Source organism: Eutrigla gurnardus (assembly GCF_963514095.1).
Source record: "Eutrigla gurnardus genome assembly, chromosome: 14".
NCBI lineage: Eukaryota > Metazoa > Chordata > Actinopteri > Perciformes > Triglidae > Eutrigla > Eutrigla gurnardus.
In genome coordinates, this window is record NC_139937.1 from 17105595 (window position 1) to 17120362 (window position 14768).

At 41.3% G+C, this 14768-nt stretch overlaps 2 protein-coding genes across 2 annotated transcripts in view; one reads left to right on the forward strand and one right to left on the reverse strand.

Moving 5' to 3' along the window:
- LOC311025150 (atrial natriuretic peptide receptor 1-like) overlaps positions 1-14768 on the reverse strand; it is a 120664-nt gene that overhangs the window by 23473 nt on the left and 82423 nt on the right. The gene's annotated exons all lie outside the window — the stretch shown is intronic.
- Positions 9293-11097, forward strand: gbp (glycogen synthase kinase binding protein). The gene has a single exon (XM_084027919.1). It carries the CDS (start codon positions 9417-9419, stop codon positions 9930-9932), a length of 516 nt encoding a protein of 171 aa, XP_083884045.1. The 5' UTR covers positions 9293-9416; the 3' UTR covers positions 9933-11097.

Below are 14768 nucleotides of genomic sequence, written 5' to 3' on the forward strand. Positions count from 1 at the left end.
TGGTTGACTCCAACTCACTCAATTGTATTCATTTATTGAACTCAAAACTGTTCCAACCCCGTTGGAACTTAACTTCACAAAGAAACAAAACAGAATTAAAACATGTCACACAGTCAAATAGTATTCAAAAGATGACATTTAGCATTACCTGCCTGTAATAATGAAAGATGGGGTGGAGCATGACAGTGTGTGTGTGTGTGTGTGTGTGTGTGTGTGTGTGTGTGTGTGTGTGTGTGTGTGTGTGTGTGTGTGTGCGCGCTATGCAAGTTATGTCTTATATAACCATCATCCAAAACCACAGCAGGTCCAACGTTAGTGATTCAAACCTGCTCAGCTCAGCAGAACACCAGACAACAGCTGTTTGTTTTGTCTGAAAAACCACTGCAATATTAACCTGAAGTTCATCAAACTCTGCATGTGTACAAACAGATGATCTCAAATAATATATCAGGTCTGACATGATGTATTATGTCAGCGTTCCGTGTTTGCCTTCCAGGGAACAATAACAGCCTTTATCTTCTGTAAAAAACAAATGATTCACTGTTAGTTAATCAACTTTTATCAAGTTATACATTCATTTTACAGCTTTCATAGTGAAAGCAACCTCGCCATTGGCTTTTGCTGTTTATACACACACTTTAAAGCTCTAATGGTGAAATATTAACTTGTTAATCTTAAAAAGTTTATCAGCCTCATTACAGGATGTAATAGATAGAAAACTGGCCACAGTCTGATTTGCAGGTCCTATCATGGGCAAACACCAAAACAACTTTAAAACAATGAATCACACATGGATGGTAAAGGAAACCTTGGGAGTTAAGAAATGAAGATACAACATTAGCCTGTTTGACAATGAATTGGACAGTTCGCCAGACTATCACAGGGCTGACATCCAGCCAGACAACCATTCACATTCACACCTACAGACAATTTAGACTCATCAAGTAACCTAGACCTGCATTTTGCTCACTCACTGTAAACCTGATCTGGATGCCGGTGAAGCACCCGACTGCACCGTCACTCTTCTGCAAACAACAACAGATTGATAATTGAGGTGTCATCAGTTGTCACATCCACCACTAACAGATGGCAGAAAGATGTGTCAGACATTACAAACGCCTCTTGTGTGGTTGAGTCGTTGCTCTGTGGCGCAACAATCCCACATGTCCCTCGAGGAACGCTAGTGCTAGGAACTAATGGCTCCTCTGGGAACCAGCCAGCTCTGTGAGTGTTGGTGGAAGCTGAATCAACTGATGAATCAGCAGGACAGATGTTTATGAATATCCATGTGTTTTAAAGGGAGCGTGACTTTAAAATACTTAATATAATGAATAAAGGAAGTCGAAATGAGACATCATTTAAAAATACATATTTCCTCAGTTATTACGCTGTGACATACATTACAAGCACAAGTCCTGAATTCAAAGTGAAATACATAAATAGTGTCAAGAAAATGTACCTCAGTATCAAAAGTAGTCCAGAATGGCCCTTTTCATGGTGTCACATTAGAATCTAATGTTCGTAAAATTACAATTAGTAATTAACGTGCATTTTGATTTTAAGATGGTCACGGTGGTGCTAATTTTAATACTTTATATCCTGGTTGTTTAATCTGTAACGTGGTCACCATTGCTGCCAGATAAAGCAGAGTAAAATCTACAGTGTGTACTCAAATGTAATGAAAGAAACGTGTAAACTATAGAAGTATAATATATCATAAAAAGGATAGTCAAATTACCTAAAACAATAGCTTGAAACTCCATTTTTGATAAGACTAAGGTCAACCATGTCCCCATACAACTTAACTGCACATTCAATTACAAAATAATCTTTCTTAGAAACCCGAATTCACAATGCAGTTTGTGGCAATGTAAATATTAGGGGACCAGGCTACTCTGGTGCTCACGGTAGAGCCCGAAACAAACAACATTGTTTTTATATTCATTATGAACAATAGTTCTGAAATATATTAAGTGACACCATGGATCTACAGCTTACGTTGTTGGCTGTTTTCACTTCTTTTATTTTAAAGGCAAGTCCCATTTTACACAGTTTAACATGATCTGCCTGCACGTCCACCAGTTGTCAACATACCACAGATAAGTGTGTAGGAAAGGACAGAGGAGAGGGTCAGCATTCCAGGAATATGAGAACCCTATCGCTTGGTTCAAAACAAAGCTGCCACGTTAAAGCTCCTCCACTCCAGAAGCGGCCTCATGGATCCAGCCACTAGATAAATAGCTCCGCTTAAGGAAGCGGGCCCATGTGTGCAGGGTGGGAGGAATGCTGGCTGCTTCTTAACACAAAGATCCCCAGTCAGCAAAACCATGAACACACACATTTAAAACACAGTTATGTAACTCCAGTCTTCTGTACATTCAGAGAATCAGTAACGTGAGGTGAAGCGATCAGGTCGCTGCGTCCAAGCAGGACTTTTCTGAACTGTCATTACATAATCTCTGTTTATCAATCCCCACAATGCCGCAAGGGGGTGGGGAGAGACTTGGAGGGGGAAGGAGGGTTCAGACATCTGTATCACAGTCAAACACATACGAAGCACATGGTGTCTATCACTTAAAGAAGTGTCCGATTATATAATGTTAAAAAAACATGAACTGGTGATTGCCTCCTGCAGGAGGAGAAGCAGGAGAAGTACATTGTGTGTACTTCTTGTTTTATGATTGGAAGAAACCACTGCGATGTTGATCCGTGACGTGTTACAATGTAAAAATAGAGAATGAAGTATGAGTCACCAACATCACTAATATAAAGTTAGCTAACAATTGCCACTGATTATACCCAACCAAGAGAAAGGCTGAGGTTCTACTCAGAAGAAGCCTTTTGAGGAAGTGGTTTTTCAAAGAATAAGGGGCCGATCACACGGAGACACTAGAAACACGCCTTCGAAACCATTGTTTTCCGATGGTACCAGACAATCCCAGTCGTAGTATTTTTGTACATGGGAGAAGATGGTCTTCAGTGCTTCCTGCCAGAAAGGGTATACTTGAACCCAAACCATGATATTTTCCTAAACCTAACTAAATAGTTTTGTTGCCTAAACCTACAGAGATTTCTGTCAAAAATAACCGTGTTTGTTTCCTTGAGTCTGTATCGTCAGGGCAGTGATCTGTCTGGAAAATAGGCGTTTTTGGGATAATGGGCTGTCGGACAAGTGGGCCTTCAGTTCAATGGGACCATATTGAACTACTTTTTCATGCCAATATGTGTGGAATGCTGGACATTTCTCACACTCAATGGTCTCCATTTTGGCTATGTAGCGGAAGGGAAAGGACCAACAATCTTGCGAAAAAGGCGGTTGAGGAAGCCGCAGAAGTTGCGATTGCTCCAATCAAGTACAATTGTGAAATGAGCCAAGAAACCAGCAGATATTTTGTCTCAAATGACAATTTACCATTAAAAAGAAGAAGTGGTCAAATGTTCAATCGTCAATTCCTGAAAAGGCTGTGTTCGATTTGAGAATACACTACCCTGTTGAAATCCTCACCCTTCCCAAGTAAGTACATATATTGTACACAGTGTACTAATGGAGGTATCCAAAATGAGATACAGCACATGTTTATTTCTGGCATCAGAGGCATGTCTTATTTCTTTCCCATAGAAGAGGCATGTCTTAACCTTTGAGGGCAGTGTCGGAACATATTAGTTAAGTTAGTTATTTGGTTCACATCAGCTGAGTGCCCCTCAGTCAGGTTCAGCAGCATGTTTGTACGGCACAACAATAACTTTTCTATTCAATTTGCTGTTAATAATTGAGACTGTGATTATGTTTACAACACAGGCCTGCAGGCGCACAGCCCAGCAACAAATAAATCCTTTGATATTACTTCCTGCCATGTGCAACCTCCTCACATTCCTCTGCGAGAGAGCAAGGGGTGTGTCTGAGAGAGATATGGCCTCTCTCTCTCTCTCTCTCTCTCTCTCTCTCTCTCTCTCTCTCTCTCTCTCTCTCTTTGAATGGGGAAACAAACCCGGTGAACCCACGCTGCTGGCGGCCCGCCAACTGCTATCAAAGTTGATCCCGTGGCTGAAAGGCTTGTTTTCTTTTCTGCTCGCTCTCCATTCAGCTCAGCCGGCTTCAGTGGCACCACAGCCCGTTAAAGTAAAACACAGTCAAAATAATGGCCACAAATGGAATGTTTAAAAGGATTTGTGGCAGGATCCACATTTAAATAAATTAGTCACAGTGCCCAAAACTTCATGAAATAAGCTTTAGAAATGACTCTCACAAGAGCTGGGTTTTCCCCCTTTAAGCTGCATTCAGTAGTTTTCTTCCTGTCAACAAATCCCATGTGCTGCTCCGTCTTTCAATACAGTTTCACTTCCTGTATGTGTCTCTCATCTCCAAGGTCATTGGTACTAAAGATGTTAATCTTTGAAAAAAAACAGAAATTTCATGTTAAACGGAGGAACTATTGGATTTGTTGGGGACTATTTTCAGAAGTGGATTAATCCCCATGGGGCTCTAGTGAGTAGTTTTATGTGGGATTGAGTCAGAATAAACTCGTGTGTGTGTGTGTTCATGATGAAGGAACATGTGAGCCAGTGCAACAGTGGGGCTCATTGATGTGTTTTAATGGCGCTCTTAGAAAGAACAGAGATATCAGGCAAATATTATCATTGTGCACATGTTAGCATGCTGATGTTAGCATTTAGCTCAAAGCACAACTTTGTCCAAATACAGCCTCACAGAGTTGGGAACATGGCTGTAGACTCTTGTTAAAAGTCAAGCAGAAAGGAAAACCCCTTTTAGATCACATCCAAGGTCATATTGTTCACCTATGTAACAATATATGCTGAAGAAATACAAAAAAAATCAATCAGGAGTCAACGGCGAGAGATAAATAATTCCTTGATCCGTTTAAATTTTTGTCAAGTAAAAGGTGATTTTGTAAGTGAAGGTCTCATTATGTTGCATAACTGTTGATTTGAAGTATAAGACTGTGAAAATCCGACGACACACCCAACAGTGTGGTAAGTGGCGTCTCTCTCTGAAGCAACAGCAGGTCTCGCTCCCTCTTTCCTTGTTTGCATTTTAACACCAGCTGGAAGACTATTGTTGGTCTGAACATGACATGAATGTGACTTCCACAGTTTACTCTTTATTTATACCCTGCCTCTAAATACAGAGGAGCCTCCACAGCTGTGAGTGACAGGCCTTCAGATCCTTCAGGACCAGAGCCCGACCCCTTCCTCCTCCCAACAGTGTTTTCAATGTGTTTTGTTATTTGTCAGGATTATTAATCTCCTCTTTGGCTGAACTGCTGTCTCTGTTTATTTTACACTGAGGGATTACAGAACGTCTCACACATGCACAAACAAAGAAAGAGGAAGAGGTCTCTCACACTGGCGTTCCTGTTGTGCTGGTGCGTTCAGGGAAAATGTGAGAACTGACAAACAGGAATTGTATTTGCGGGGCAGTGGGGCTGTTTACCACCACCGCTGCTGACTCACGTACATGTACAGAAAAACATGAAAGACAAAGGAAGTTTGTGACCTAATTTCCTGCCAGCTCACTTCCTCGTGTTGTGGACACAACTTTTCAGTGTGAAGTGTCCAGCAGCGGAAGTTGGACCCGAGGAAGGCAGGAGGGCTGTTGAACTCAACTGAGGGAGTTCTGCCGATTGGACAATATTGTTAGTGCAGGTTTCCTCATAACAATTCTTCAATTGGTGTGAATGGTAGTAGCATTTTGTCATCTAACTCCTTCCACATTTTTCAACATAGAAACCTAATTCAAAGAAGAAAACGTTCAGCTCAATGAGGACATGTGTGCTTTTATTTTTCTCTTTAATACTTTCACAAATATGCAAGATTTTCAGGGGAATTGTTGCCATTCAAACGAATGGACAAATGTTCAAACCTGACACAAATGATTTGCATCGCGCAAGCTAGAGAGGAACAAACAATGTTTCATCCATCGTGGCTTAAATAACCTTAAATAACCACTATTGCCAGATACGCTGGTTAACCAAACGCTGTCCTGTCTGAGTTCATAAAATCTAATTTAATTGCAAAAAACATATACAAAGAATGCTGAATAAACTACATAATGAGGGTGATCAGTAAAAAGCATAACAAAGCGAACAAACTTTTAAAACGCTTGTTTTCTGAATGGAGTCTGGATCGATTGGTGCTAGGCTATGCTAACATTGTAGCTGCTCCATCGACACTGAAAGTTAGGTCATCTGGACATAAATACAGCAGTGATATTGTTGTTTGTAACATAGACAGTCTCTGGTTTCTCCACATAGTCTGGTCTGGTCTCTATGAGCTACGATAATAGAACTCTGGGGGACAACATTTGTTTTCCATTTCTGGTCCACCAACGTCAGGACAACAGGACGACAATCTCAAAGCTGATATCCTGTGAATTTCTTTCTCGAGTTGAACAATTTCAACTTGCATGAATAATCCTCATTCGCATCTATCATGCCACTCGGCCCAAATGTGCATCTTTACATTGACTTTTTATGCAATCGCATCGCAAGTAGAGTGGAGAGAAACTCCAAACTGAAAGATTTGATAAAAAAAAAAACTTTTTAACTATGTCTCGTGTTCGTGGTTGTGTTCTTTCGACTATGTCACTGTGGAACACAAACAGACTTACACACTTGACCACGGGAGCCTGAACGTGAGAGGATCTCCAACCCACTGCTGCGTAGACTCTTATCTAAGCTGACACCAAAATACAGCACTCACGCCGCAATATCTTCAGAAATTGCTTTTGTGGATTTGCTCCTGATTTTGTACTTTTGTGAAGATTGTAAACACAAAAGCAGACACAGTGCAGGGCGTGGACACACTCACAGGAACACCTTAATGCAGTGCAGTACAGCAGCTTACAACTTATTGTTTTCCCATTATTCACATTCAGTGAGGGTGTAGCTTCATTGGGCTGCTGTTTTGACTTGTTAGGTGTTCATAAGAAGTAACAGGAGTCTATTTTGGGCTTTTAAATGCCTCAATTACCTCAACTAAACCAGCCCTCCACACATTCAGCGTTCATTCTTCAACTTGGAGACACACGTTTCGAATGTATGGCATGGTCTTCCTCAATAGATGGATTTTGGCTGAGTTGTTATAAATGACTATTCCACTGAATGCTTAAGTAGATGTACATGTATATCATCTGGTTTGGAGCGAATTTACTGAGCTACAGAGTAGTTTGGTCACAAGTTGGCCCTGCAGGCCAAACGTGGCTGTAAACTAAACAGAGAAACAGGGATAAAACAAGTTGGCCTTCCAATCGAACCATCTATGAGAGAAAACTGGACAGAGGTCTCCAGGAATTGTTCGATTTAGGCAAGTTTTTCAGCAAGTATAAGCCATGTTTCATGCTCTCTGGGGACAAATATACAATGTAGATACAAATTGAGAAAGACGCCGGCAGCTCAAACAGATGATCAGTCCCGTGAGTTAAATGTTTGCTACGTCAAAATTAACTCAACAAAGACGTTTTCTCAACCCAGTTAGTGCACCAACTCTTCAAGGCAAAAAACACTGCATCAAACATTTCTTTCCGCACAATTGAGGACGATTTATGGAAATCATTACAGATTTACTTTCAGCCTGTTTGTGATCTCTAACTTGTGTAAGATTGAAGTATTTATTTTCTTTGAGTGTCAAAATCTGTGGACGGCAGCTGTGTGCAGTAAAAATAACGTGTGTATGGCTCTTTAAACTGCAGCAACAAATACAGTTTGATTTATTAGAATTACAATTCTTGTTCAGCACTTTTACAACCAGACAGATAACAGAAGTAAAATAAATTCCAGACACGCCCCTACTATGTAAATATCATATTTCACATATTTGAATCCCAAACACACTACAAATGCACCACTGGTATAAATAGTACGTGTGGTAATACCCTTGACTTCATGTGCATATTACGAGCTGCTTATTCAACCCTCATCTAAGTGTTTTCTGTTGCAGGAAGCGATGACAGTTTATCTTACTTTCACATGTCGGTATCACTCTCAACTGCCACAACCTCACTGGATTCCAGTATGACTGGACTCCTGCTGCTGCTGCCATTGAGACACACAGGAAACCAGAACTGAGCCCTGTGATTGGCTGACGTACCACGTGGCGGCAGTGATAGTAGCTCCTTGTATGGTCATGAGGGCTCTCTCTTTGACTGGAGCATCAGGTTTAGCCCGGCTGCTGTTTCTCAGAAACAGAAATGTACACCGTGTTCTCCCACAGACACACACCCTGCCTCCACCGCTATTGTCAGTGTGGACACGCTGGATGCCAGCAGCGACTCCACACATTCACACATCACACTCACAGCCAACTATTTCAACCTCTTGCATGGATTTAGACCTTGTTAATTGCTGATTACGGAGTTATTTAGGTGCCCAGCCATGGATATATAATGTTATCACACGGTATATGCAGATATGTGTCTCATTCAAATTGATATGAATCAAATAAATAATTATTATACACATTGTGTGATTGCAAATGTTTTATCGTCCTTCAATAAATAATTTATTTTCATAGCCAAGCATGCGGCATATTTTTAGATATGGCAGCACATTTGTATAGCTAGTATACCAAAGATTATGTGACTGCATTAAAAAAATAAAAAAAGGTGACGTGTCACATGTGACATGTAAATAACCCACGACTGAACATTTCTACCTCTATGGGGTCAAATGTATTTTCTCTTGCAGCTGTCACAATGTGCGAACCTATCTTAATAATGTACTACATTTGACGTGGCAATATGGCTGAAATTCCTGCTTGGGTCTCAGAATTTGGTGCAACACGTTTTGATTCGGATTTGCACAACACACCTCGACGATGATAAATATATACATTCGGATTCCAACATGTGCTCATTCACACAAGAACACTTGACTGAAAAAATGTTGAGGTTGCGTATAGCTACAACGTGATCTTTTTTTTTTTTTCCACGAAGAACTCGCGCTTTGTTTGTTTTGCCTGGACAGACAGCAGCAGACAGTTACGAGTTATGTAATGTCCGTTTGAAGGGAGCACTCCAAACGCCGCATCGTGGTCGGGCTGAGGCGGGAAACCGGAACACCGGTAAAATAGCATATATGAGCATTATAGTTTAATTTTTGCGTTGAAATTTTTTTTTGCATAATTTACAGATTTTAATAAATGTCGAATCGACAATTCGTCGAGCGAATTATGTATAAACGTGTAATTTAGTTTGGTTAAAAAAAAGAAACGCCCCCTCCCCTTTTAGAGAACATGGTACAGTCCAAGACGCGTCATCCATTGTTTACAAATCAACTCTGGCTGTTGGTTACTGCCAAGCGGCGTGGGGAGAGCGAGGACCAACCCGGCGGCTCTCAGTCATACCGACAACCGAAACACTCAGTTAATCTCTCGCCGAACCCGACAGAATACCCGCTACGATGCCTTGTCGGAAGGAGAACTACATTTTTCTGGAGCAGTCCGTCACTGTCGACTCCAAAGAAGTGGACGCGCTGGTGACGAAAATCGGCGAAGCGTTGCAGCTCCACAACAATAGCGGCGGCCACCAGAAGACTGTGTCCGTGTCCATGTCCTGTCTGCACGGGCTCAACGGCAGCAGCGCCGGCGCTGTCAAGCCGGCGGCCACCATCGGCGGCGGCACAGGAGCCCCGGCGCAAAAACGCAACGGCTGCTGTATGCGGCTCCGGAACCGGGGGCACCGGGGGAGTAGCAGGGCAAGCCCGTATAGCATCCCCGGATCTAACGGCGATCAGGACTGGGACCAAATCAGACCGTGGAACAAAAAGAGAATCGACGTGGAAGAAGACGATCCGCATCGGCTACTACAGGAGTTAATTTTATCGGGGAACCTGATCAAAGAGGCCGTGAGGAGGCTGCAGTTCTCTGCCGCAGACTGTGGAGATTTCCCCCAGGCGGCGGACAATGTGCCGTGCTGATAACGTAACGGATGAACCGGGGACGGGGGTTTTCACCGCAGCGTGTCTCCCCCCCTTACCCCGCACGGACACACAAACTGAGACTGTTTAATATTACATTTCACAGGACTGGTAGCTATGTTTTCTAATTTCATCCATTGTCATCAATTTTGTCTTTCGCGTTTTTATACGCTGTGTCGGCTAGTTGGTCCAGCTAGCTTGCTGGGCTAGCCACCCGGCTAACGAGCCGTGTTTATGTTTGAATGTCTCCTTGTGGGTGAGACGCTCGGGGGGAGGGGGGGCAGTTTGGGGTTTTTGAAACGCCACATGTAACCGACCTTTTCATTGACAACGTTTATTTCACCCCTGTTTCACGGCTAACGTCGTGTGACGTAAAATGAGTATTTTTATGTGCGGTTCTGTGAACATGGAGACCTGAACAATGGGGGTTGATGAATGGTTGAGTCACAGCGAACGGCAGCAGGAAGTGAGAGCTTATTCATTTCTTATTTACCACTGCATCCCGGAATGTGTTCATGTGTTTCGGGGGAGGGGGGGTTGGTTTTCTCTTCCCCGCTGTGGCAGACCATTCTAATGGGGGGGGGGGGGGTTGGGTGGTTTAGTAGTGTTTACAATCGAATGCTGGGTGTTAATAGCTGCTGTGTGGAGAAGGAGAAACACAGAGGAAGTCCCCCCTTTCCTTATTCTCATTCATTTTCAGTCTGTTCAGTGGGTTGACCTTCACCCACCCTGGGAGCAGCTCACTCCCCAGTTTACTCACATCAGAGACATGAGCTTTGTTCGTTTTTTTGTTTTTTTAAAGCTGAACACACTGCTCCTCTGTCAACGGCAGCTACACATTTCTCTACTAGATTTATACATCAAATACGTGGGAGTGAGAGAGAAAACACGCCCTTTTCCCACAGGGCTTTTTTGTGATGTGTAGCTATTCGTCTGTAATGTTTGGGGGGGTAAAAGGTTGGCCGTCACCTGACAACACTTCTGTGGTGCTTTCACCTTTTTGCAATTCCGACAGGGAGTTCTGTTTGTTTTTTTTTTTGTATTAGTTTCTTCTCTGTATAAAGAAAGATCACAATGACCGCTTCGTAACGAAGTATCTGATAATGTTCCTGAGTATTCAGGGTATTTTTTGTTGTTGTTGTCTTAATAAACTCACTTTTGTTTTTCCAAACTTCTGTAGAGTTTTATTTGAAACGTCTATCCTACGCACTCGGTGGACAACGTGGTCTTGAAGGACACATGGTCATTATCAGCCTATAAATACCCCCCCTTCCCTCCCCGTGCTGGATCCCAGCAGGCTGGCATGCCACCAGCTGTGAAAAACATGTTTTGCTCCAGCGGCGGAGCTGTGAGCCAGCGGAGGCGTTGTACATTGTTTATGGTGGCTCCCTCTGCCGTCGCCGCTCAGCTACGAGGGTGTGTGTCGTCATCCAGCATCAGCAGGTGGAGCAGGCATCATGTTTTGGGTCTCTGAGTCTATGATTGACCGTCATGGTCATGATACAAATTAATCCTGGTTCAGGCTGAGATCGCATGGCGAGACAGTTCACGCTCCCCTGCTGTATCAGACTATCAAACTGCACTACACATCACAGTCTTCAAGGTTCAACTCACTGTCATCATAAAACAGGGATGATTACAAATCTGTTTGCAGTAGGGATGGGATGATATAGGGTTTTAAAATCAGGATAATTGTAAACATCACCTCGAATGACTGGAAGAAGCTGTCTAGCTCACTATCATAGGAGAGAAGTGAAAAAATAGAGCCTGATTCATGATATTATAATTCATTATTTATATATTAGTTTCACTTTACATAAGTTTCTAAGTGTAAAGTGATTCCAGTATGTTTACATGCCACTCAAACAGTTTTGATGATACACTGAAAAATATAGGGAATTGCATTTTGGCCAGGATTATGCTGACATGACATATTCATATCGCCCCATGCCAAGTTTGCTGTCCTGTTATTATCACAGAAGAAGACTATCTTATTTGGAGATGGGTGGATCATGAGGCTCCCTAGCCTTGAAGTCTGCTGATCCTTGTGTATCTATCGCCAAATTTAATCAAGTCAAGTCAAACTTTATTTGTATAGCACATTTAAAAACAACCACAGTCCACCAACGTGCTGAACAAGCAGAAGATGTAGATAAATACAAAGCAAACAACAACAACAGAACAAAAACATAATGTGCAATCCTCTTTGTTGTGTAGGGTTATCTCTAAAAAGTGACAAGGTACAAGTGAAACTGGTTCTGATACTGACACTGATAACAACTTCATGTTGACTCATTGTTTAGTTTATGAGGTGGCGGCTGAATTATCGTGTTTGTTTTTCCCAACCATCATATTAAAACCCAAATATGTTCATATCACACTTATATGGAACAGAAAAGCAGCCAGCTGGCTGCTGTGCTTTGAGATTATTAATAAAATAGTTGCCATTTTATTTTGGTTAATTATCTCACCACTAATATCACATTCATATTTAGAATTAAAATTTTCAAAACAATTTATTAGTTGTCTATTAAAATGTTTGTGTGCTGTCACCAATGCGATAGAGTAAGGATAATCCCACATAAGAATTTAAAAATAATAAATACATAAGATTTTGGAGGCCAGAGACCGATGGAAAGTCATTCCAAACTTTTTTAATTCAAAACTTTTAATGATACTGATCATTTCTTTAATGGATATATGATTTTTCAAAGTAATAGTGATTTAAAATATAAAGACAGCTGGTATGACACATATCCTCCATTAATAAAACATTTATAACAAAAGCAAAATAGAACAATTAAATAGAAAAATGTGAAAAAAATGTGTACCCTGCCTTCGCCCAATGACAGCTGGGATCGGCTCCAGCCCCCCCCCCCCCCCCCCCCCCCGTGACCCTGAATACAGGATAAGCGGTAGACAATGGATGGATGGATGAAAACAATGTTGGGGGCATGGACATAATATCAAGTCGACCGCCTAAGGAGGAGAGATGGAAGCGCTAACCCAGCTAGGACCTAAGGCCACTACACTACCCAGCATGCTCCTGGCTGTCTGATGTCGGCATGGAATCAGACTTCAGGCTAACCCAGCAGCGGGAGGTCGCTGACTGTTGGTCTCGGACCTCGGTACCGGACCTCGCTGAACCGGCTGGTTTACATCATGATCAGATCAAGAAATGACTCGGCAGTGTAGTAACCATGTGATTCCACGAGAGGGCAGTGTTGCTGCAGGGCACAGAGGACACCTTCAGACCGGGCAGCGGTAATTAAGGTTGGTGAGTATATTTATAATCCGTAATTCTAAATACAGCAGAGTGTAATGACTGGTTTGGATTAGACATTTTTTATTTTTATTTTTGTTTAATGTTTCAGAATGTAAATCTATTTTGCGTTCAATCATGATATACTGTGAATCCGATTGAAAAAGAACATAGAAAAGTATTGAAAATACACTTTAAATAGTATTATTATTCAATAAGTGTACCCAAAGTGTGAAAACTGATGCATTCAGGCATACTGTATATTCATCACAATTTATATGTTTCAAATTAGCACAGCTTCATGTGAGTACTAAAATTATAATTGTAACCAAGTAGTTGTTGTTTTTTGCTTAACCTTAACTGTCACTTAAAACTGAAAATTTAAATAGATATATAAAATAAAAATGAGAAAATTAAGTGTATTGGGCTTTCTTATAACCAGACTATATGCTTATTCTACAAAAACTATAAATAATGAAATAAATACTACTACTACTACTACCAAGGACAAGATATGTTAACAGATGAAACCTCCATTGCACAACATGAGTCTCTAATCCAGCGTTAAATATTAGAATTACACAGAAGATTAGGATTTTCTACTGAATGTGTTTGTTGTCAAAACTAAGAGCCGATCAGCTCTTTGATCAGGCGACAGCCAGGCGTTTCCCATCATGCCCTGGGTTTTGCAGTTGCCTGGCTCTAAAGTCTAACCAGCATGCATTGCGTTATTCTCTGTCATTGACTCGTCATAGCTAGCTCACACCACTGGCATGCACATGAAAATGATGATAACGTTTTGTATTCATATGGTTGTTGATCAGTAATCGTATTAAATGCTAGATTATAAAATGTCCCCAAACGGGAGAAAACAGGGTTTGTTGAAGCTAAATTAAGACTAAAGATTGGAGCCAAAGAGAAGAGAGAGATTGAGGCGGGGATGGGTGAATTTATTTCACCAAATCTATTCCTATTTCTCATGACTCACAGGAGCGGGGCTTCTGCTGGAGGCTTGTTTTAGGTTTGTATCGGTGTTGAAGAGCTGTGTTACTGTGATGTCCGTGTTATACTGAGGAGACATTACCTAGCCTACATGGTTCACATCTGTTTACGTCCTTCATCAGGTGATCTTCATCGCTGTTTATCGCTCTAGGTCTAACATTTTATCTCACTTCAGCTCGACATGATATCTGTCAGTCATGTTTATTAAATGTTATTCTGTATTTTTTGTTTTTCATTTTTCTTCCGTGGCAGCAATATGCTTCCATAGGGATCCAAACCCATCTGTAACAAGCTTCAGAGTGTAGATCAGAATGAAATTGGAAAGTTTGATGAAAACAATTGCTACTGAAAAGGAGATTTCTGGCTCAAATGAGAGCAAAGATATGGAATGTAAAAGTTATAGGTAGAAGAGGTTATAAAAAAAACTAATAGATATTGCCGTGAACATTTCCCCAGATATTTTCTCAAAACAAGTTCTTTTTTGTATTACAAGATTTATGAAATGTTATGTTTAAATATGCAAATGAGGCATTATATTATATTATAGAAATCCACAGACGTAAGTAGACAGT

What these genes read in the sequence shown, in the direction of transcription:
- gbp (XM_084027919.1), top strand. Translation starts at nt 9,417, where the DNA reads ATGCCTTGTCGGAAGGAGAACTACATTTTTCTGGAGCAGTCCGTCACT.